The sequence below is a fragment of the Castor canadensis genome, chromosome 15 (assembly GCF_047511655.1).
Source record: "Castor canadensis chromosome 15, mCasCan1.hap1v2, whole genome shotgun sequence".
Taxonomy (NCBI): Eukaryota; Metazoa; Chordata; class Mammalia; order Rodentia; family Castoridae; genus Castor; species Castor canadensis.
In genome coordinates, this window is record NC_133400.1 from 101,401,154 (window position 1) to 101,425,268 (window position 24,115).

Sequence of the window (24,115 nt, forward strand, 5' to 3'; positions counted from 1 at the left end):
GCCTGTTTATTAATGTTAAAATTCATGAGGCATAGTATCTGAGATCGCTTATGTAAACAAAACCCGAGTGACAACCAATTCAAAATGGAGGACTGGCATCAGACTCCAAGAAAACTGATTTGAGGGAAGCAGTTGATTCGGGAAATGGCAGGAACTTAACTTAAATTAAGTTAAGTTAATTTAACTTAATTTAACTGAGCGGGCGTCTGAGTAACAGCAGCTGTACACATGGCTAGGCCCTGTGCTCAGCATCAGGCTGTTGAAGACTGCGGCTTCTGAGAAGGCAGCAGGAGGGAGCCCCATTCTCCACCCAGCTTCCTGCCAGGAGAGTCCACAGGGCCATAGGACAGTTCATGAACCAGTAGAGAGCAGGGCGAGGAAGGTGTGCGTGGCCCAAGGCCAGGAGCGGACCATCTGCAGTGAGTCCTGGAGGCTCAGCGAGTGGCTGCTTGGAGACCACTGAGGGGGGCCATCAGATCTGCAGCTAAGAGAGGGAGGTCTCAGATCCTGTGTACACTGGGGTTTAGTTTTGTTGTTGTTGCAGAGAGGACTTGCTGTGGGGTGAAGGCCACACCATAGTAAGGGCCACATGCCAGGCCACATGTTCAGTTCTTATAGACCACCCTGATAAAGACTCAGACCAGCCTGGAGTGGATTTGACTACATGCAGAATAAAGCTGATCATCCTTTCAGGGAAGGTGGGAGAATCTGTCCTTGATTTCTAAGGAGCAGATGCTGGATCCAGATGTGGTCACAGAGTCCCAGTACAGCCATGTTAGGAGTGGGGCCTTGGGGGAGGCATGAGGTCACGAGTGGATCAGTGTCCCTGTAAGAGAGCTTTGGGAGTGGGCGCTCTCCTGTCCTTTGCTGTCCACCACATAAGGATATTGTAAGGCAGCCACACCAGATGCCTGTGCCTAATCTTTGGACTTCAGCTTTCTGGTCCTTCTAAATTACTCAGTCTTGTGTATTCTGTTATAGCAGCACAAAAGCTGTCTTAAGACAGTGAGACTGAAGAAGCAGGACAAACAAACCATTACCAGGAACAGACCCTGAGGTGACCCTGATGTCGCAGTGCTCTTCGTAAAGGTTCAAGGCCTCACAGGAAAGCGGGAACATGCTGATGGAACATCTCAGCCAGAAAAAAACTCTAGACCTGAAAAGTGGTCTTGGACACAGTGGGCTTCCCGTCCCCTCATGAGGCCAGGAAGACCCAGAAGCGCCTTCTTCCCAGAAATTCCTCCCCTTGTCTTTGCATGGTGACATGGAGAGGCCCCAGGCTCGTGTGCCAGTCCCCAGCTATCCTGGTCATGGGCCATCTTCCAGAGCAGGGGCTTCTTGGGTCCATTGCAGGTCTTCAGGGACACCAGCAGTGAGCAAGGAGCATAGCTGCTGGAGGTGCAGCGTGAATCTCAGAAATGACCTGTTGGACAGAAGAAGCCAGATGCAAAGTGGCACAGTGTGGTAGGAGGAAGTTCTGCCAGTGGGGACAGTTGATGGCACAGCTGCTGCTTGTGAAGAGCAGGAGCAAACACCCAGCACAAGAGAGACACATGTGTCTCCATCATGGCTGTTTATATGGTGTGTACCTTTGTCACAATGTATCCAGTTACACACAGGCAGTTCATTGTGAATAAATCATACCCCTCAGTAAAAATGCAGAAATTAGGGCCAGGTGCAGTGGCTTATGCCTGTAATCCCAGCTGTTTGGGACGTGGAGATTGGGAGAATCCCATCCAGTCAATAAGCTGGGTCTGGTGGTGTGCACCTGTGGTCCCAGCTGTGCAGGAAATCACTGCCCTGGGAAAAAAATGCAAGACCTTACCTAAAAAATAATGAAAGCTAAAAAGTTGCTGGGGCATGGCTGAAGTAGAGCTCTTGCCTAGCAAGTGGGAGGCCCTGAGTTCAAAGCTCAGTACCACAAAAAAGCTCTTAGGTTAATTTCCTGAGCGAGTGAGTCACTATCATGATGGATGAAAAGAAATAATCAATAGCCAAGCATGATGGGGCACGCCTATAATCCCAGCTACTTGGGAGGAGGGTCAGAAGTTCCAGGCCAGCCCTAGCAAAGTTAGGGAGATGCCCATCTCAAAAACAAATGAGACAAAACAAAAGAGCTGGGGTATGGCTGAAGTGGTAGATTGCTTACCTAGCAAGTGCAAAACCCTAAGTTCAATCCCCAGTACCACAAAAATAAATAAATAAGCAAATAAATAAAAATAATTAGAATTCACACAAATTAGAGGTTATCTCAGGTGAACTTTCAGATGGAAGAAAGCTGAATGTGAAAGCCATGACCTGGAAGGTCAGTGAATTTTCCCCGGATGTGGTGTGAAAGACAGAAGAAACAATGAAGAATGCATCCATCAGGGAGAAATTCCAGAAGGAGAGGAGGAAAAAGATGTGGAAGACTTAGTCGACAGAACAGTAAAGGTAGTTCATAGGGTGCAAAGTTGCGTGGAGGTCTTGCGGATGGCTCAGTTCACCGAAGTTCAAGCACTGACACCTGATGCACCCTTGAGAATACTTTGGGACTCCTTAAAATCCTGTTTCAAAAAGTGAAACAGATTAGCACTTCCGCTTCTGGTGTGTACCCAGAAGAACCAAAACAGGAACCTGAACAGGCATCTGTATAGCCATGTTCACGGCAGCATTTCCACAGCAGCTACTCAGGTGTGGAAGCCACCCAAGTGTTCAGGGATGGATGAATGAATACACAGAATGTAGTACACCATACAATGAAGTAGTACTCAGCCTTGAAAAGGAAGGAAATGCAAACACCTGTGTAAAGACATCATGCTGAGAGAAAGAAGCCAGAGACAGAAGACGTGCTGTGTGATTCCACTTACATGAGGTCTCTAGAGTGGTCATATTCAGAGACAAGAGCCTAGAGATTGCCAAGAACTAGAGGGAAGGCAAACAGGGCGTTATGGCTTAACGGTTACAGAGTTTTGTGGGTGCCCACTGCTGAGCTCTTCACCTCCCTGGGAAGAAATTCAGAGCGAGCACATCCACCTGCTCAAACATCTCCCCACAAAGCCAGCATAGTGGCTGGAGGAGTCGCACAGGAGCACCTCGGTGGTGGGCCTCGGGTGTACCTTCCTCAGAAGCAGCCAGCGCTGGCTCTGTGTGGCCAGTAACTAACGCAGCCCTCCATGTGTGTGTCTCGTGGGGACCTCATGTCATCAGTGACGTGGTTTCTGAAGCCCACAGTGTAAGATGTGCTCTCCGTGTGTGAGACCATGGCAGATGGTGTATGAGTGTAAAGCGGAGTCTGGTTCCAGGCCCAGGTCACTACGAGGTCATGTGCAATGTTTGTCCCCTGCACCATTGGGCAGTAGTCTTGGCCCACCCACTCAGTTACTAACACCCAGAGTGTCCCACACCTCCCCTCTGGCTTGAGGTCTGTCGGGATGCACCATGGTGGAGTAAATTGTCTCAGTGTTCTGCAGCCACATTCCTGTGGGTAGTTCAGGCCTTAAAATTTACAGTGGTCTGTCTAGAATACAGAATCTTTTTGTGGGGGCTTAAAAAGAAAAACAGGGACTGGGGATGTGGCTCAAGAGGCCTGAGTTCAGTCCTCGGTACCACAATCAATCAGCCAATCGATAGGAAAGCAAAATGGACTGGCAGTTGGAGAGTGGCTGGCATCGCCTGTCTCCAGGACACTGATGTCCATGTTGTCTGCAGGGTTTGAGCAGCATTCTACTCCAGAATTGCACATCTAGCTTGAGTCCAGAATTAAGGATAAGCTGGTATTTTACAGGCACACAGCAAAATCTTAAAGGGTTGTGTGCTCAAACTATGTGGTAAAATGTGGCACCACGCCAACTTCCCCTGAAAAATGCAGTGTGCTGTTGCTGAAAAACCAAGATGAAGCAGACTTCAGACCCGTTGAGGGGCTCATTAGCAGGTGGCGTGGACTGGGAGGGTTCACCATCCATTCTGCTGCTTCCTGGCTCAGTGGCTCAGGTTGGATTTGCCAGGTTTGTTCTCTTCTGTAAGAGCAAGTTCATGCCTGGTCTTAACTTTGTCATGAGGCTCCAGTGAAAAGTAGCATACAGTTGGCGTCAGCGCTGTCGTCTGAGAGCTGCTTCCTTAAAGAAAGATGCCTCCTGCTTTGTTCCAGCTGTTGACCTTCATGGCCTGTGCTGTCCACACATGTTCATTTGTTCTGTTGCCTTTTGTAGCCACTCCTCCCATCGTGGGCCATGAAGCAGTGCCTCCTCTCACTGTGTTGTTGCTTCACTTGCTTCAGGTCTATCAATCCTAAGAAAACAGGGGTGATACTAAGTAGGGAAATTTGACAGGCACTGTTCTGGAGTAATGACAAAACCTGTTGCCACATTTTGGACTCATTGAAAATGTTTTAAACAGAAAGCTGGCATCTGGAGCTGAATTCATGCATGGCACCTGCTTTACTCTGAGGAATTCCTTTAAGCTTTCTGTGGTCTGCAGAGCTGGAGTGTGTGTGAGTGTGCGGGTGTGGGAGTTTGTGTGCATGTGTTTGTGAAACTCCCTCATTGGCAAGAAGAACTCCCGTACTTTGAGGAAAGTCATACGGCTCTGAGGAGCTCTTGCAGGAACACAGTTGCTCCTCAGAGATGCAGGCTGGCAGCAGCTGCTCTGCTGAGATTCAGGTGGCTGCCACTAAGACGGAGTGAGAGAAAAAGAAGCAGCTTCTCCAGGGGGCTGAACCCTGGTTGCCCAGAGAGCCTTGTGGGCTTTCTGCTTCTGTTTCTGCCTTTGTTTTTGAGACAGGGTCCTGCTATGTAGTCCAGGCTGACCTTGAACTCCTGATCTGCCTGCTTTTGCCTCCCAAGGGCAGGGATCACAGGTGTGCGCCACCATCCCTGGCTGAGCCTGTGGACTTTCTGAGTGGAATATGTGTTGCTGCTGTGGGGTCACAGCAGTGGGACTTAGGCTGCAGAGGACAAAGAGAGGTGTCCTTGGTCACTGTCAGGACAGAGAGCATACAGCCTCCTGTATTGCGTGGATTCCATGACTTTCTTTAGAGACATCTCAGACAGAGTTGGCACTACAAGCTGTGGCTGGAGTTCACAATGGGTCATAAACTAGTAACATGGATTTTTCTTTCCCCCTCGAAAGCAGTTTAATACTAAAACGAAGGACGGGTTCACTGTGAATACGAAGGTTCCCAGCCTCAAAGAACAAGGGAAGGAATATGACGGATTCACAATCACGATCACAGGAGACAAGTACGTGTGCGCCAGGGCGGGCCTGGGGCTAGTGGTGGCTGCAGGAAACGTGTGCTGAAATGAAAAATCTCAGGGTGCAGTGTGCAGAGGATTACACCGTGTCTGTGTGTCTACTCTAAACCTAACAGTCTCCTGGCTATTGAGGGGGAGGCCCAGAGTGCTCAGAAAGCATTTGCCTGGGTTCTTGGAGGCCAATAGAATGAACGACAGGTGAGCTTGCAGGTTGAAGATGTTTTGTGGGGTGGATTTAACAGAGGCTTTCATATGTTACAAGAGTAGTATGTCCTGGACTGGAGGTGTGGCTCAAGTGGAAGAACACCTGCTTTGCAAGCACAAAGTCCCAAGTTCAAACCCCAGTCCCACCAAAAAAAAAAAATAGTACCATCTTATTGCAAAAAAATTGGGAAATACAGATAAATAAAGTTAAGAAAGTAGAAGTGCAGTTTCTTTAAAACCAGGTGATACGATGTTGTGCTGTTCTGTAGCCTGCTGCTTCTCTCCCTGTGTGATCACTCTCCTGATTGCTTTCTCAGTTGTTTTTAAGCATTTTTAGCAACTGTGTATTATTCCATCTCATAAATGTAGACATTTCCTATTGAGTTTTTTGTTTGTGGCCATTTAGGGTATTTCCCTCTGTTTTACTTTATAAATAAAATTGGTGAACATTCTTAGTAGCTATGGAGTAATTTTTTTTTTTTGGAAGAACTGGGATTTGAACTCATGACCTGATGCTTGCTAGGCAGGTGCTCTACCACTTGAGCCACTCCACCAACCCTTTTTTGTGTTGGGCATTTTCGAAACAGGCTCTCACAAACTGTCTGCCCAGGGTTGGCTTCGAACCATGGTTGTCTTGATCTCTGTGTCCCAAGTAGCTAGGGTTACAGTTGTGAACCACCAGTGCCCGGCTTTATTTGCTACAGGTTCGTGGACATTTGAAATCCAAACTTCATGTAGGAGTTTCCGTGTCCTTGGATTTTGGTGCAAATACTTTTGAGTTGCTTCACACCCCCTCCTTCGTCACACACATAGCCTGTGGAAGCTCAGACCTCTGTGGCTGCTGCAGCATGACTACCCCCCCCAGCCCCTCACCTTCTGTGTCTGCCTTTCAAATCACAGGAAGCCACTTTTCCCAGTCCTTGCCAGAACTTGAAGTGAGTAAACACCAGTTTAGCAACTTCCAGATTCTGTGGCTTTTCCCTGTCTTTGAGGTCTCCATCTCTACCCCTCACTACTTGTCAAAGAACTTTCCCAATGAAGGAGATTCCCCCAAAGGAATCCCAGGGAGTTCTACTTAGTGTCAAACTTAACCCACCTTTCATATACCCAGGATGTGTGTCTTTGGATTAGATGCCCAGGCAGAAATGGAATTGCTAGCCACACAAGTGCAGGGACTTCTTTCCTGAAACAGGGTGTCTATTGATGGCCTGCCCACATGCTTCTGTTGCCCTGGGCCTCCCACCCCTCAGGCAGGCTCATGTCTGGTGTCTTCCTCCTACTCCCCTCACTGGGCCACATGGTATTCCTGAGGCTTTGCTCCCTGGACACTCCCTGCCCCAGAACACCCTTCCCTTTCCACACTCAGCCATTGGTCACTGCTGCTTATCACCCACACTAGCTCCCCTACAGTCACTCATGGCCCTCCTGTGACATGGTCTCACCTGACCTCCTGCCCACCAGAACCTGGCCTGAGTGTCCCCGAGCTCACCTTTTGTCATTCCCACTCTCATATTTAGGCCCTTTCTCCCGTGGACTGCTTCGGGCTCTTCTCCTTGCCGTCCAAGTTAGATCGGCCTTTCTTCTTAACTACTGCTGAGCTGTATTGTGACCCTGAGCCTGGGGTCCCCAGTCAACAGAAGCAGCAACTTCTTCTCTGTGTAGGCTCTAAATACAAGGCCACCTTGCTAATGGCCTTCACCACTGTGTTCTCCACAGAGCCTCAGTGGAGCTAAGCGTGCATGGGGGCTTATGCACAGAACAGAGGTGGCGGGTTCCTGAGCTTCCTCCTGTCCTGGTCTTGAATCAGAGAATAATGACTGAGCACACCGTTGGGTTTCGGCCTTTCAGCACGGAGTATGGCTGGTGCCCCACTTAAACTCACGTAATGCGTCCATGTGGTTAGACTTGCTGTGAGCGGATGAGCTCTGCTCACTGAGATTCCAGCCAGTTTTTACATTTGCATTTAGATAGATACATTCCATAGTCAGAACGGTAGGGATACTCGGAGGTCTGTTCAGTGCCACACGCCTTGCCTCTTCCTCCTCTTCCTTCCTTTCTTTCTGTTTGCTGCTTGGCCTGGGCAGTACTTGCCTTTGATGCTCATGTTTGTATTTTCAGAGCTGGCAACATTCTGTTCTCTGTGGAAACACAGACCACAGAAGAAAGGACACAGTTGTATCATGCAGAGATAGATGCTCTTTATAAAGACCTGACAGCAAAAGGAAAAGTGTTGATCCTCTCCTCAGAATTTGGGGTAGGTTTCCCTTTGTCTCCATTTCCCTCCTCTTCCTGTGACTCTATTGTAAATGTTTTATAGCGCCCAGCCTTTCACCAAGATTGTATTTCTTATGCTTGAAATAAGATTGAATTGTCCTGTAAATACCTCTTTCTCATATTCTTACAGGACTTTGTAACCACAGTAGTGGGCTGATGTGTTTATAATCCCTGTTAGCACTGTGTTGAACTACTGTAAGCCTGGGCTTTCATAAGGCTAACTGAGAGTTAGTCCACAGTGAATGTGGTCTATGCCTCCTTTCTTCCTGTCCTCTTCCCACCGTGGCTGTTGTGTGTGATGCTGAGTTTGCAGTAAACTTCTGGAGTAAACTGGTGATGGACTCCAGCAGTTTCTGGCACTGACGGCACACGCTTAGCTCATGCCCTCAGTGCCTAGCAGCCACTTCTGGAGTGTGGCCTCTGTCCGACTCAATCGCTCCTCACAGGCTGACCTCGCCTGTCTACTGCAGTGCTGCTGGCCTTTTGTTGACATTTAGCCAGTTCTCCTGTGGGTTAAGATCTCAGCTGTAGTTCCGTACACATAGTTAAGCATGCTTATCCCTCAATGTATGTGGAGGGGGCAGTTTATCAGGACCGCTGGGCAGGGGCGCATGCCATTTGAGAAAGCATGGTAGGTTTTGGTAAGTGTGCTCGGATCAGGACCTTCCAAGTAACATCAAAGGAGATCAAGATTCCTGCGTTTTTCAAAAGGCTATAGTTTAAGAAACAGAAGGGGAAATGTTGCTCTAAGTTGAATGCTGTGTGTTCCCGTTTGCTAGAAAACCAATTTAAGAAAGAAGTATGTTGAAGGAAGTGTGAGTGGTCCTCCTCCTGCTGTCAGTGGCCCTCCTGTGTCCTGCTACCCAGTGGAGGGTAGGCTTGTGACCTGTGTGTAAGCTAATTAATGAACCTGTGTCCTTTTTCCTAGGAGGCTGATGCTGTCTGCAACTTAATCTTGTCTTTAGTTTATTACTTTTATAACTTAATGCCCCTCTCTCGAGGATCTAGGTAAGTGATATCTTGTAATGAAGATTTTTAAAATTTAAAATATGTTGTTTTTGACTTATATCTCGTGTTATGAATGTAGGTACAAATGTGCACCAAGAGCTAGGCCTGGTGGTACACGCTTATAATCCCAGCACTAAGGAGACTGTGAGCCCCAGGCCAGCCTGGACTCCATAGTGAGACCCTGTCTCCAAAAATTGAGCAGATAATTAAACAAACAAATAAGCCGTCAAAAAATGCCTCATAGACTGTTTTTCAAATCCACACAAGGAATGGCTTCCTTGGCCTACCACACCATCAAAGAGATAAAGGATAGCTCTGACACGGAGCACAGCACAGACAGCGTGAAGGCTTGCCACGTGCGTGCTACACGCGCCCCACTCTCTGTGTGTCCATCTCAGCATTGGCCGGTCGGTCCCTGCCCGTCCACCCCTTCTCCACATTTTGGTCCTTCATTGACTGTGGGCCTGAAGGCGTTGCACTGTTGGATCTCCAGGCCTTAATATGTTACCATGGGTGACTCTTGCTGTGGTATGAGCACATCAGTGGAGTGCTGCATGGATTGGAATTTAAATTAATTAACATTTCAGAAAGTAAAGCTCCTTGAGCGTGGTATAAATTTTGATGTGGTATTTAATAGGCATTGAAAAAATATAGGGACATAAGAATCAAATAAGTGATGAATGTGAGGCCTGCATGTGCTGCCATCAGCCAGCCAGCCAGCCAGCCACTGTGTGGGAGCTGACTGAGCAGAGTCTAGCACTCACCCTTGCCCCACAGCAGCACGGGAGATGTGCACCCCATCACCTTCTGCCCTCTCATCCTGCCTTCTCCTTCGTCCTAAAGCCTGTCGGTTCCGACTCCTGATTCTAGTTGGGCCCTTGCCCTCCTCCCCGAAACTTCCAGTGCACCTCCTATGAACGTCTTCCCTTCTCTGTATGCCCTGAAGTTCTTCAGTCTTTCCCCAGGACTGGCGTGCCCTATACTGCTTTGCTTTGGCTTCACCCCATCCGTCCTGTGGTGGCCTGTTCTCTTCCCTGCAGCCCTCCCATACTCTCCCTGCTTTCTCCTCTGCTCCCTCAGCCTTCCAAGGCCTAGAGACACACAGCACACATCTCTCTGAAGTGTCTCCAGTAGGCAGCCAAGTAGCTGACTCCCTTCCCATGTTTGCTGTGGCACTTGGAGGCTGCCCTCCCTGCTGGGCCACACAAGCTGTGGTTATCTTGAGCCACTTGGCTCTAGGAAAAGCAGAGCACCACAGCTTCAACACAGGGCCCTGCAGGCTATTGCCATTCCTCCACTCAGCACCTCTTGCCAAGAGCGGCAGCATGGCTGCTTCCAAATGCCTCCTTCTTTCCCCATACACTCGCTGCTCTATGCCTGTCCACGAGTGACTGAGGCAGCAGACCCTGTCTCACAAGCTCTCAGACAAGCAGGCAAAGCCCTCACGCCCTCGTTGGCTCCAGCATCCATCTTGGAGCCCCAGCAATTCACCCACAAAGCTCCAGACTACCACCTTTTAGTGCACCTGCGCCTGTGCTCTACTGTTCTTTGGAGGCTGATATTTTTGTTGCTTAAAAGTATGACCCACGTGTGTGTATTTACAAAGTCTGTTGTGTGTGCATTTTCAAGCCGAACTTCTGAGGTTGCTGGAAATATGTGCTACATTTTTAAACTCAGTGCTTCACAAAAATGGAAAAAAACAAGTAGGAAGAACATGAATACGGGCGAGTTGTGGTGTGTGTGCCTGTCATCCCAGTTATGGGGGAGGCAGATGTAGGAGGGTTGGGTTTTCCAGGCTAGCCAGGGAAAAAGCTGGGACCCTATCTAAAAAACAAACTAAAGCAAAAGGACCAGGATGTGGCTTAAGTGATGGAGAGCTTAGCAAGCACAGAGGCCTTGCGTTCAGGCCTTAGTACTACAGAAAGAAATAAAACTATTAACACTTTTCCCAGAAAGAATATTCCCGGTGACATTTACCCTTAATAATTACCCTTAGTAATTTTTTAGTAGTAAAGTAGAAAATATTTTTAAGACAAAACAAAAGTTTTACATGGAATTTCTTCCATGAAATTTTACCTTTTATAAGTCAAGTCTGCGTACATATCTAACATGCTAGCTGTCTGTAGACCAGGACCAACTGAAGGTTGTTCTGTTTCATAGTGTCATCGCCTACTCGGTCATTGTGGGTGCATTGCTGGCAAGTGGAAAGGAAGTGGCAGGGAAGATCCCTAAGGGGAAGGTAGGTGGGGCTGGCAGGAGCCCTGGGTGATGGTGTGAGTCCAGTCCCTGGCCTTGCTTGAGGGTGAGTCAGACTTCACTGAGCCTTTCTCTTCTGTGTGAGTCATTTCCAATTTCTTCTCTTTCAGCTAGTGGACTTTGAGGCCATGACAGCCCCTGGCTCTGAGGCCTTCAGTAAAGTAGCAAAAAGCTGGATGAACTTGAAAAGGTAACTGGCTGGTGGGGTCAGAAAGGGAAGGGGCTCTTCTGGCTGTCATATGTGAAAGCTGCCTCTCTTGGGTTCACTTTTTGCAGTACCGGGGTCTAACCACTTTTCCAGCAGATGTTTTGCTGCTGTATAAGTTAAGGGTGAGGAGTGGATAAAAATGAATGCCAAATAAAAACAAGGAAAGCAGTTGTGAAAGAAAAGTTACAGATGTCTCGTTTACATAATCAGGCATTCATTTGTCTTGGTGTGTCATCCCAAACTCTTGGGTTCAGTACCTGGGAGTGGATTTGTACCAATTGTGGGCAGAGCTCTTCCCCGACAACCCTGAGTGGCAGCACTCAGCCTATTGTGTTGCACTCTTTTCATAATCCAGTTTAAGAAAGTAAATTTTATTGCCACCTAGGCAGAGACCACGTGTGATCAGTGAGCACTAGCTGGGAGTGCCTGGCAGTCACTGTGCCAAGAGTCTAGCAGACTGCCCTTCCCGGCTCCTGTTTGCAGAGGTGCTGGAGAGGTGTGAATTGAACTCACAGGTGGCTTAACAGTGAAGGAAGAACAAGCAAGCCTGCTGCTGACCTTGTCCTTGCCCTTGTTCTCATGTCCTCACACCTGCAGATTTGCCCTTCATGTCTATTCTACAGTGGCCACTATAATAACCGCTGAATAGTTTCTGCTGTGTTTGAAACAGAAATCTGTGTTTGTCATTCTGTTGCTGTTTGTTCCTGTATACCCTTGTTTGGGGTTTACTAGTTTGCATGTGTTTTGGTAACATGATTACAAGGTCAAAGGTCACACTTCTGTTTCTTATATAATTTTACAGTGTATTTCAGCAATTCTTTAAGAAAAGAATACATACACTGACCATATGTCATGCAGTTCCTGTTTCACTGTGCACTTGGACGTACATTTTCCTCACTCAGGCTCTTGGTGGCTCTGAGCTGAGAGTTCTGTCCCTGCTGTTGCAGATAAGAGAAGTGACAGGGCTAGGAAAGAGTGAAGCTGGGCCTGAGGCCAGTGTCCTAGTCCAGGTTAGCATACACTCTGTGGGACATGTGTCATCAGTCTCATTTCCTTTCCCAAACCCTGGAGGTCTCTGAGCCGCTTCATCTATAGGTGTGTGAGTTCGACACACTCATGGGGGCTGGAAAGTGGGTGTGGTCATAGGAATGAGTTCAGCAACATGAGCTCTGACCTGATCTTGTGGAATGTGTCACTGTTCATCCCTTTCTGTGTTTCTGCTTTTCAGCATCTCGCCTTCTTACAAGGCTCTCCCGTCCGTATCAGAGACGTTCCCAACATTAAGGTCCATGATGGAGGTGCTAAACACGGACTCCGCCCCACGCTGTCTCAAGAAACTTTAGTGACCCGAGGGATTTGTCACATGAAGGGCCACGCCTTGTGCTCCTTAAGTTATTTTTTAAAACATGGAATTAGGTCCGTTATTACTTTTGATACCAATTTTTGATAGGAATTGAATACTTGAAATCCTGTTCTTTACTTTTCTGAACCATAACAGGAATCATGAAAACAGGGGTTTGGGGAAAAATCTACTTGACCAGGAAGGGAAGTGTATGTATTACCCAGCAGCCTGTTGGTTTCCACGTACAAAGTCATATGGCTCCTTCCTCACAGCAAAAAAGTTTACTTCAAAAGCCAAAAATTAGTAATGAAGATGAACAAAGCCAAGAACAATCTAGGAGTGTCTCCTTCCTCTTGAGATGTGGATGTTACTCACACTTCCTTTTCGTGCACTTTTTGTAGGTGTGTTTTTTGATTGTGTGCTCTGTCTTAGCAGAACTGTGGGTGCCCACAGGGGCACCGACTGAACCACACGACAGTATTTGCCAGAATCCTAACACTGAGTTATTGAACCATGTTCTTCTCTCCTTTGTTGGAAAAAATAAACCAAGGTGATTTCTGTAAGTCACGGTTTTGGCACTGGATTATGTATGTTTTTATTTTGTGAGCTGATTCTGCTCTCAGGTATGAGAACATTACAAAAGCTGCTCATCTTTTTCTCAGATAGGAACCTTGCAGTGAGTGCAAGGTTCATGAAACCATTGTCATTTCCAGACCGTTTTCAGTTTCTGTTCTATTTTCTCTTGTTAAAGGGCTCCCTACTGCTGTTTGGTTTTTGTTTTGAGATCTGATGTGAGGGCAGTGCCATGTCACACTCAGGGCTCCACTGCTGGCCGTCACAGGGTCCCTGCAGGGCTTTACTAGGAGGAGGCGCCTTTGGCCATCCATCCTCTGTCATCAATCCCCTTTGGATAGATGCTGCCTGGGAACTGACACATGCTTCAGAACTGCCCAGAGCTGTGGCTCATGTCTTCATCTCCAGGTCCTCTCCAAACTCCTCATTCTATGGACAGCTCATTTTCTCCTGAGAAGAAGGCTGCCCTCAGGAGGGCAGTACACCCTGGAAGGACAGCAACTCCCTGGGGCAGCAGATGTGGTGCTGGGGCTCCCAGCTCTGCCTGAGCCCAGGTCTTGGGGACCACGGACTCAGTCCTCCCCCTGACATGCAGGCACAACTCACAAGTACTGAACAAAGTCTCTGTACCTTTTGGGTTACTCTGCACTCTTGACTTCATCCTGTTCTGACCAAACTGGCTCAGTCTATGCACATGATATAGGCAATGGAAGCCAGTAAGGACCTGGAGCTGGCGTCCTGGTTTTGTTATGCTGGGTCAATTTCAGGCCACTTAGCCATATTCTCAGCCCAAGCCAGTGTCCCTTGAGTTGGGTCTAGCATGTGCTAGAGTGGGGTGTGTATACCCAGTCCTGTGTACAGCAGTCCAGTTTTCTCCCCCAGAGCCCTGACTGAACGTTGGTCATAAAGGAGCTGTATTGAGACGTGCTTGGAGCAGTGCAAGCAGGGCAAGGACTGCAGAGGTCAACAAAGCAGAAACAGCAAGGGTGCTCAAGCTTTTCCTTTTGTGGGAAGAGTCAGAATCCTTCAGTTTTACCAGGGACTCTTCTTCGCTATAAATTGAGGTGCCAAAGCTTCAGTAGGGAAATGGCCCAAATTAAAGTGTGATCCTGTGTCTAAGCCTGTTTTAGCCAGCATGGGCTGCTATAATAGAGGACCAGAAACCTCAGGGCTCCAACCAGACATTTGTCTCTCATGTTCGTGGCTCATTTGGTAGAGCAGCTGCCTAACATTCCTTCCTGGGGGACACAGATCACCTGTGGCAGCCAGAATTGGAACGTGGTTTTCTTACAGCTTAGCTCCTCAACTCCAATTGCTGCATTTCAGTTTCTGCTCCTGTAAGCAATGTGATTTACAGTCTTGGAAGTTCCAGGAAGCAGTATGCTCAAGTCTACAGTTGCCCGAAATTGTGGGAACCATTGCCTCTGCCACCCTAGGTTCCCAAATACCTGGGTCCAAAAGTCATTAGGAGCATAAAAACCAACCACAATTCAGCTCACGAGTCTCCCTCTGTTCAGAGCTTCCCCCCCCGCAACAAATCTCTCAAAAATTCCCATTAGGGCCACATCTGTCATTCCAGCACTCTGGGAAGGGAGGAGGATCAAGCATTGCAGGCCAACCTGGGCCACACAACAAACCCTGTTTCAAAACACACACAGTTCACCCTCAACTGGTTTCTCTATGAGGCCTTTCGCATTCTGTGCAGCAAGCCTGCAGCTGGCCACTGCTGGCTTCCACCTCAGTATCCACCCTGACCTGCTGGTTTCACAGCACAAGAACCAGGACTCCCTGGTAAGTCTGGCACCCAGCCTGCCCGCCTTGACCCTCCAGCTGGGATGGCAGGGAGACGGTGTGTTTGAGGTGGGGTGGAGGAAGCAGCAATTCTTGTGCTTTGCATGTTGGATGCGTGGAGTGCAGTCATCACTTGGTTTCTGAAGGACATATTCTCGAGACTCTTATGTAAAATGGCGGTGTCACACAATCTGTGCACATCTTCCTGTGTACTTTGAATGTTCTGTGTGTGTTGCTGGGGATCAGACCTGGGGCCTGTGCGTGCTGCACAAGCACTCTCCCGCAGCCGCAGGGCAACACCCGAACCTCTGCCATGTGCTTTGAATCGTCTGCCGATGATGTCATACCCAATGCAGTTAAGTGCCATATAAATCGTTGTTCTTCTCTTGCGTTTGGGAAGTTGTGACAGTGGGGGGGGGGGAATGTCATGGGGAGTGTGGCTTTTCTTCAAATGATTTTTGGTCTGTGGTTGGCTGAGTCTGATGTGGAGGGCTGACTGTATGTGCACCTTGGTTTTCTCCTGCTGCAGTTGTCACCCCTGGAAACCCCACAGACAGTCCCTCATCTGCTGTCTGGTTGTGGTCTTAGGATTCCTTTGCCCCTGGGGAGTTTGAGAAATGTGTGAGAGGGCCCTAGAGCAGTCCAGAGGTGTCACCAGGGCCATGCTTCCCCTCCAATCCCTGCACCATCCATTAGAGCCCATTTTGTGCCTTCCTGCAGAACACCTGGATTCTCCTCACTTTTCCTCTGCCCCCATCTTGCCATGCCTCCTGAACCACTCTTGCCCTTTCCGGATTCATCTTCCCACAGCTGGCTCACATTGCTTTTCTTCCTCATCTGATGGTCTGGCCACAGCTGTTGCCACCCCCTCTCCCCCCAGCCTGTCCTTCCTCTTAGACCTCGTGGCTGACTTCTCTGTATAGTAGAGCTCCATGCAGATAGGATGCCATGTCTGAGCACTGGGGCCTGAGGAGCCCAGTTTCCTATTGAGTTAACTGACAACATCTGTATAGAGCAGTGGCTCTTTTAGCAGGCTCCATCACCTGAAGAGCTCCCAGTTAAACTGGAAAAGCTTTTCCACAGAAATAACCTCCGTGATGTTCTCTGGTAGCAAGCTTGTGACATTGTGTTTGGTGGGTGCCTGGGTGACCAAGCTCTTGTTAGGGTCTGTTTTTACTTACAGCACGTCAGGTGCTACCTACACCCTCCAACTCTCCAGCTTTCCAGACACCGAATCGGTCTGGAAATGGGGGTGGGGTAGCTCAGCCTGAGGAAACTGGGCAAGACCCCAAGAAGACACCACGCTGGGCCAGATGACACAAACCTCCAAATTCCTGACCTTGGTACAGTGGCACACACCTCTTATTTTTATTAGTAATGCGATCCAAGGCTGAAGTGTTCATCGTTAATAATGAAAGAATTGCATTGGAATGCCTTTCCAAAATGTCACAGGCCCCTCATCCCCGCGGCCAGTCTTGACACAGATGTATCCTGTATCCTGTGTGCATGCAGGGGCCAGGAGGTGAGCAGGAGGTGAGAAGGCCATGTGCAGGTCCTGTGGTCCCTGGCAGAGGGGCCCTCGGAGTTGATGTTCAGGTGAAGAAGGGGCAGGAACCTCTCAGTCAGAACACCAAGCCCACCTTGCACCTGCCATCTAGAAAATCACTTACAGGCCTGGGGGCATGGTTCAATTGGCAGAGCCCTGAGCTCAAACACCAACAAGTGCCACAAAAATTAAAAAAGAAAATCACTTGTTTTCTCTGGTGTTAATGTACTGGAAAACGAAGGTGCAAGACTAAATGATGTTTTTGCCAGTTTTAACATTTTGTTTCCTCATAATGAGAGGATTACAAATTCTTAAATTTTCTCTAACTGGTTAATTTGATAGGAGGCAGAGTCAGTTATTCAGGTATTTGACATAACCCCAGAGATGTTCAGCCCAATCTGAACCTTCTTGAAAGGCCTCTGCGTCTTGACTCCCGTTGGCAGGTGTAGGGTTGGTTAGAGAGAAGACAGCCACAGAAACACTGGCCTGAGGAATAACGCAGCTCCCACCTCCTGCTTTCCTCAAACCAGACTGTGCCAGGCATAAGTGCTGAAATAACTTCACAATTCAACCTTTGCCTTTTTTCCTCCCTCTTGGAATAGAGAAGAAAACCGAGAAACACTCTCCTTTTGCTCTTTGACCTCCACTGACAAGTTCATTGTCCTTGATGTCAAAGCTGGAGGAGGCAGGCATGGACCTGACTTGTGGCGCAGAAGCACGGACAAAGCAAAGCTATGCCACCAAGTGGCATCTTGATTTAGTGCTCCAAGTGTTGTCTGCTTTCTGCCATCCCTCCTGCTTTCAGTTTATTAATACTTGAAACACACAAAATATTAGTAATGAAACATAAAACCTAGGCGTTCCCACCTGGCTTGAGAAAGAACCTCACCCCTGCAGCTGAAACCTTCCCCCAACACTTCCCCAGCCACAGTAGACCCAAGTTCTGGGACCGCCTCTGTCCCCAGTTTCACTACTCATGCATATTTCTCTCCTGCTTCCTTGTGCTTATGGCTGCACCTAGTGATCTGGATCTTCAGAAAATCGCCCTCTAGAACCACATTTACAGTGAGATACTTAAGTAGTTCGTGGCTTATTGTCTTAATTATAGGTGGAGACAGCCTGTATCTTTTGTCTAGGGAAAGAAAACACATGGGTGATTTTGGCAAAAAGGTCACCCAAAATCCCACAATAGACAAGGGATGTGGTCTGCCTAACAGATAAGCAGTTTCCTGTGGAGCATTACAAACCTTGGCCACTGCAGCATCTTTCCACTCGAGAAAGGGGCACGATGGGGCATGGAGCACAGGCCACAGAGCCATCCGTCTCTAGCTCAGCTGTCCACTCACCAACGCGTTTGCTCGGAGCCCACCATGAGTGCCAGCACAGAGCCAGTGGCTGGGGACGGTCTGCCCAGTCACAGCTGCATGAAGGACTCAGATGGCGGAGACTTATACGGGTGGGACACAGACAGCACCCACGGGAAAAACAAGAACCATCACCAAGACCACAAAGCCAGCAAACAGCAAATTTGGGAGTTGAACCCAGGCAGTCTAACTGCAGAACCTAGATCTTAACCACCTTCAAAGCCGCCTCCAGAGAGAAGACACCTGAAGTCCCTTTCTCATGGTGGTGCTTGGTCCAAGCCAACAAGACTGCAGAGCGAAGGAGAGCTCGTCCAGGCCAGGCCACAGGTTAGTCCCTGCCAGACACACTTTGGCCTAATGCACTCTTGTTAGTTTGGGATTGGAGCACGATAAATGAGTCTTGAGGCCTGGGGAGCCATCATCTCACTACTTTGGCAGTAGAGATCCCCTGCTTGTAAAATGGGCGTTCCTTGCCAGGTGTCCCTCGGTAGCTACCTAAGAGCTGCCTGAGAACTTCTGATTTTTGTAAAACTGCCATGAGGAAGGCAGCCTGAGTCCAGTGGACCAGCCTTGGAGTCGAGTCAGAGTGCCCAGTGTGTAAACAAGCAGCTGCTTAGAAATCCCGAGAAGCAGCAAAAGGGAAATAACAGCAGCGCAAGTCATGGGATCTTTGAATCCGAGACCCTTGTGGGCTCCCCTTTTGGACAGAGCCTTTGTGGGAAGTAAGGATTTAACATTTAGTTCTAAAACAGGTTTAGACGATGGTAACAGAGCCATACATCTCCTGCCTCCTGGCAAGTGGGCTAGTGACCACAGTTTACAGAATAGCTATTTCATGAAAATTACCGGGCCTCAGCCTCTCCAAAGGAAAACTTGCCACGTCCCCATCCCGTGCCTGCACACGCCAGCTAGATGGCAGCATGCATCCCCTTACCACAAGCTCAGGCCCAGTGGGGCCCTTGCAAAGAGACATGCCACCTGTTCCTTCCTGGCACTCTGTCAAACAGCAGACATGTCACCAAGAGCCACATCCAGTGAAGAGTCTCTAGGAAATCTGAGGAACTTGCAGTGCAGATGGGGCTTTTCTGAGAGAAAGGCTATATGGACCAAAATCCTTGGAAATGTTTCCTCTTTTGAATGGAAAGAGAAACGCATGCATGCTAAGAAGGCTGAGGGAAGAATCTCCTACAAGGACACAGGCCTGTCCCCTCCATCCTTCCTGCAGCCTGGCCTCAGGCAAGGACAGGAAGTAAGTGGATTCTTTCAGTGGGTGTCACATCCCATCAGGGAGTGTCATATCCCAGAGGTGCCCCAGTGACCTTCTTGAATGGGCTCTGGCCTGTGGCCAGGGAGATGGGGTTGCAGGACACAACACTGGTTGGGCCAACACTGGCACAGGGGTGCAGTTCCAGGAGGAGGGGATGTCCTAGGGACCTTCCTTCGAGTGTATAAGCCCCCAATCATAGGCTTGCTCAAATAAATTATACATTCCCTTATTTTAGAATACTATATGACTATTTAAACCAACACAAAACAGGGCTGGAAGAGTGGCTCAAGTGGTAGAGCACCTGCCTAGCAAGCGAGAGGCTCCGAGTTCAAACCTCAGTGCTGCCAAAACAAATCTATGTCTTTAGCCTGCAGTTTAGGAATAATAAATTCCAACAATAAACATGATTAACACAGGTGAGCAGTCAGCACAGGAAACTTCCTTGGGGAAAACGGCCCCACACTGTTGCACATGAGCCCCCAAGTCTTCCACAGTGAGGTAAGGGGTCGGGAGGGGTCTCTCAGCTGGCAGGTGGCTAAGGAGAGGCAGGGTGTATCCTGTAAAGGTGTGGACAGATCTTACCAGGAGTCTTGGAGGCAAGATCACATCTGGATAAGTCAAGGCAAACTAGAAAAGTACATCATCCAGTCTCAGAGACAGTGAGCAGGTGGGGCCTCACTGTCTCCCAACACCACAGGGCAGTGCTCCCGGGAGAGGAGACTTCAGACACCCGTCCCACCTGCCTTAGAGTTCAAGTCTACAGTGCTGCGCTCACCCCCAGCGATCCCTAGCCTCACGTGGCTGTCTCAGCCTGAGATGACACCCTTCTCTTGCTCTGTCTCTGACTCAGCGCCACTCCCGCAGCTGCTTTCCTGCTAGGTTTCTTCTGGTTTCCGTTGTCTGGATCCCTTGGGCTCAGCTTGATTCAGAAATAACACATAAGTCAGGCACTGGTGGCTCACGCCTGTAATCCTAGCTACTTGAGAGCCTGAGATTGAGAGGATCATGGTTCAAGGCCCAGGAAAATAGTTCTTGAGATTCCATCTCCTAAATAACCAGAGCACAGGTTCTGCCTGGAAGAAGGGGGGGGGTGGGGTGGGGGCGCGGGGCAGGGTGGAGAAATGATCCAAACAATGTATGCACGTGTGAATAAATGATTAAAAAAATAATAACCAGAACAAAATGGACTGGAAATGTGGCTCAAGTGATAGAGCGCCTGCTTTGCCAACACAAAACCTGAGTTCAAACCCCAGTCCCACCAAAAAACAGCAGAAAAGAATAAGACATAAAAAACAATACAACAAACCCCAGTACTGCTCCCCCACCTTGAAAAAAGACAGCATAATAATAAATTTCTCCTGGGCTGGAGGCATGGCTAAGCAGTACAGCACCTGCCTAGCAAGTGCCAAAAAAAAAAAAGTGCTATGGAAAACCTGATAGCTCAGACTGGGGTGGATCCCTGGGATTTGGCCACAAGGAGGAGGGGTTGAGCGTCAGGCCTTGGAGGATAAGGAGACACTTGCGGTTGGACAGAAGTGTGCAGAGGCCAGAGTGGGAGGAAGTGCTTGGAGAGCTGGGCAAGTGTGGGGGCTGGGCCCTGTAGATGGCTGGAGAGGAGGGGGGTCTGTGGCATGGGGCTGAGGAGGAGGTCATGCTGGGGAGCTTGGACTTAATGCACCTTGGCATACTGTAAAGCCCAGAAATGGCTCCATTAGACTTAGTAGGGTCACTGGGCGCCAATACCAAAGAGCAACTAGAGAGAGGGTAGGTTTTGGTCCATCCCTGACCCTTTGGTCTCCTCAGGTAGGACTGAGTTCCCTGGGTCCATCCTGGGTTTTCTGACTCTGCTGTACTCTCACCAGTCGTACCTGGACCATACCTGTGCTCATGCCTTCAGTTAGCCTCTCTGTAGTTCCAGTGCTGACCACCCAGCAGCACCAGCCCTGTCTTTCCAGTTGGCTGCTCACGCTCTGTACCATGCGGCCAGCTCTCCAAATCCTTCCTCCTGGCCCCTCACTCTGCTCTCATTCCACCATCCTCCAAACATCTCAGCTTAAAACTCACCAGCTGTTCCTGCTCCCTTTTATATGTGCCTCTTATTTACCCCCTATCCAAACCCTGCCAAGATTTTCTGTTTTTTGGGGGGGTTGCTGGGGATGGAACCAGGGCTTTGTTATGAGCGCAGGGACGGATGGCATCCTCGATGACCAGCAGCAGACACAGCTCAGTCGCTCCTCAGGGAGCCCTGTGTGTACCCACCAAGGCAGCTATGGAGGAGGGCAGCTCCGCCCACCACAGAGCACACACCAAGACTCCCTCCCCAAGGGCAATCTGCTTGCCACAGTGCCTGGACCTCACCGTTCAGCTTGGCAATGGCTCACAGAACACGAGAACTGGTCCCCAGCACTGGAGAGCTGTCCTGTGACTCTGACCTCACAGGGCAGCTGCACAGGAAGTGGACACACTAAGTGTTTACTTGGACAGCAAATTCACTCAACAGTTTGCACCAAGAGTCTCTCTAGCATTTTACTGTCTTGTAGGCACTTTGGGATGGGTGACAGACAAGGAGTGAAAACCCAAAATGGCCATAAATGCCCAGAGTCTGACAGGCAGGTTAAGTCTACAACTGTAGCTGGTACCAGTGTCGATCCAACATGAAGTCAGAAGATGGAGTCACTGGTTGTTTGAGGGCAAGGACCTGCACTACATCACCTCTCGCTGTGATCTGACAAGTTATCCTAGCATGAGGCACAGCTGCCCCCATACAAAGGATGAAGAAACTGAGACTTCCACAGCCACGGGCAGAAGTCTTTGGGGAGCCACACCCCATCCCCTTGGCCCACTTCAGGGGGACAGGTGCACGACCCAGCATCACTTCAAGTGTACCCCACTTCATTCTCCAGGACTCTTCTTTTGGGGGGAGCGTTACTGGGGTTGGAATAGGTTTTCTCCCTTTTTCTGTCTGTATGTGGGTTTTGGATGTGTCGTGGTACCAGATGCACGATGGGAGCAGACAATTCTGTAAGCCTCATGGTATGGAGATGCCGTTATAACAAAGCAGAGGACAGTCAGCAGTTGTCTGTCCGCCATGTTGGTCCCAGCCTGTTTGGGGTTTTCTTGCTCTTTACTGTTTGAGCGTCCATGACACCCTGCTATAATATAGCTTCGTGGCTGCACCAGCCTCTAAGTGCTGTGTGGTCTGCCTCTTTTCCCAGTTCCTACCTGAGGATGCCTAAGACTACTAATGCAAATGGAGCATTCATTCGTGCAGAATTCACTCATCAAACGTCACTGAGCCCTAACCCCAAGGCATTATCACTCACAGCAGGAATCCTTCCCCGTGATAGAGGCCTCATCCTGGTGGGGAGTCCAGCACACTCTGTGGAGCTGTAGCTGCAATGGTCCCTGCAGACGGGCTCCGCGGACTCCAGGGGTGGTTTCATGCTAGTCAAAACATCTCTTGCTGCGCCCCTCTGATTTCTAGGAGGAGTACTCCAGGAGCAGATGCTGCGTGGGAAAATGAGGTGCTGACACAGGACACGGGGAGCGCCGCCCGGGCCCTGGAGAGCTGACTGATCGTGCACGGAGGACCGATCACCAGTCACCACTGGCCAACCCCAAGAACAAACCCTCCTCTCCCTCTGCCCCTCGCACTGCACAGAAAGCAGCTAATGCCTCTGCAAAATGCCAATGACACAGGACTGCTCGGTGGACGACTGCAAGTGTTCAACCATTTCAGGGTGTCAGGGACTGTTAGTCTCCTCATTCTGCAAACAGGTCAGGTCTCTTTCTCTCACACAAAGGGACAAGGCAGATGCCTCCCAAACACTTGCGTATGAAGATGCTGCTACAGAGAAAATGTGTACTCCCCCAAATTCCTACACCCCACATCCCAGTGTGAGGTGTTAGGAGTGGGGGTCTTAGGGAAGTAGTTGGGATTTGATGAGGCCCTCAGGAACAGGACTGACACCCCTAACAGAGAGTCAGGAGAAGGTCTGTTTTGTTCCTCATCTTTCTGCCACATGAGGACACACAAGTCTGCAGTGTGCAGCCTAGGACAGCGTCCTCTCCAGAACCTGTGCAAGCAGGCACCTGATCCGGGACCTCCAGCTGGAGCCGCAGGGAGCACATGTGTGTGTGGAGGCCGTGGCCAGTGGTGCTGTTACAGCAGCCTAAGCGTCCAAGACAGGCGCTCAGCCCGGGAGCAGCCTCACCCCTCACCTGATGTCACCTCTCACCTGACGTCTGTCCATTCCAGAGGATGCACAGGGTCATGAGCTTAACTGGGTGCCTGTCAACACGAGAAATTCATTCCTCACAGGTATGGAGACCACGAGTCCCAGATGATGGTGCCAGCAGAGTTGGGTCTGGTGAGGGGCTGTTTCCCGGATTCTCTACACGGGTCCTCGCTTAGTAGAAGTGGCCAGGAGCTCCCTGGGGTCTCTTATAAATGCACTGACCCCGTCCATCCCACTCTCCGCCCTTCTGACCTAATCACCTTCCAAACTGCCCCACCTCCTACACCTTCGCCCTAAATGGTAGGAATTTCAACACATGAATCTGGGGAGGAGGCACAAATACTCACGCCTTAGCAGCTCAATACATATTTCGTTTGCCGTTTTAATGTTCCCCACAGGGATGTAGATAGATAGTAACTGTTTCTCATTTAGCCAAGGGTCTGTCCCAGCCAGTGAAATCCCCCCAGCTTCTTATAAACTGGAAGAACGGTTCTTTCAGTCACGAACTTCTCCTTTGACCAATGTCTCTAAATGAACTCAGACTTACAGCAGTTTGAAAACCTCCCCGACGATAAATTATGTTTGGTCCAAAACACTCAATGGGGTTGTACTTCTCTGAAAGCAAATTTGTTTTTGTGATGCCTTTGAAAACAGCACGAGGCCAAATTTCTAATGCCAAAGAGCCCTTTCTGAGAGTTTCAAAGCAAGCTTCCAGATGTTAATTACACGTCAAGGATGTATTTTTAAACAGCACCTGTACATCAGCATTGTCATTATTATTATCACGGTACTGGGGTTTGAACTCGGGGCCTC

The 24,115-nt window shown here is 49.3% G+C and overlaps 1 protein-coding gene and 1 long non-coding RNA gene across 8 annotated transcripts in view; one reads left to right on the plus strand and one right to left on the minus strand.

Moving 5' to 3' along the window:
* Ttc13 (tetratricopeptide repeat domain 13) overlaps positions 1-13,104 on the plus strand; it is a 61,926-nt gene extending 48,822 nt beyond the window's left edge. For 3 of the 7 annotated variants that reach the window (XM_074056884.1, XM_074056886.1, XM_074056888.1), the window contains 6 exons: positions 5,110-5,219; positions 7,554-7,689; positions 8,638-8,717; positions 10,878-10,956; positions 11,084-11,163; positions 12,410-13,104. In XM_074056884.1, coding sequence (XP_073912985.1) covers positions 5,110-5,219; positions 7,554-7,689; positions 8,638-8,717; positions 10,878-10,956; positions 11,084-11,163; positions 12,410-12,524 — 600 coding nt within the window. In that variant the 3' untranslated portion in view covers positions 12,525-13,104. Of the gene's footprint in view, positions 1-981; positions 1,118-5,109; positions 5,220-7,553; positions 7,690-8,637; positions 8,718-10,877; positions 10,957-11,083; positions 11,164-12,409 lie in introns of those variants that run through there. The other 4 variants (XM_074056885.1, XM_074056887.1, XM_074056889.1 and 1 more) reach the window with 2 other exon arrangements.
* LOC141417575 (uncharacterized) lies at positions 1,569-23,569 on the minus strand. Its single transcript, XR_012442235.1, has 3 exons — positions 23,303-23,569; positions 22,388-22,571; positions 1,569-4,269 (listed from the first exon to the last, which is right to left on the minus strand). It is a non-coding gene; the product is annotated as an uncharacterized lncRNA (long non-coding RNA).
* Positions 23,570-24,115: the final 546 nt, after the last annotated feature.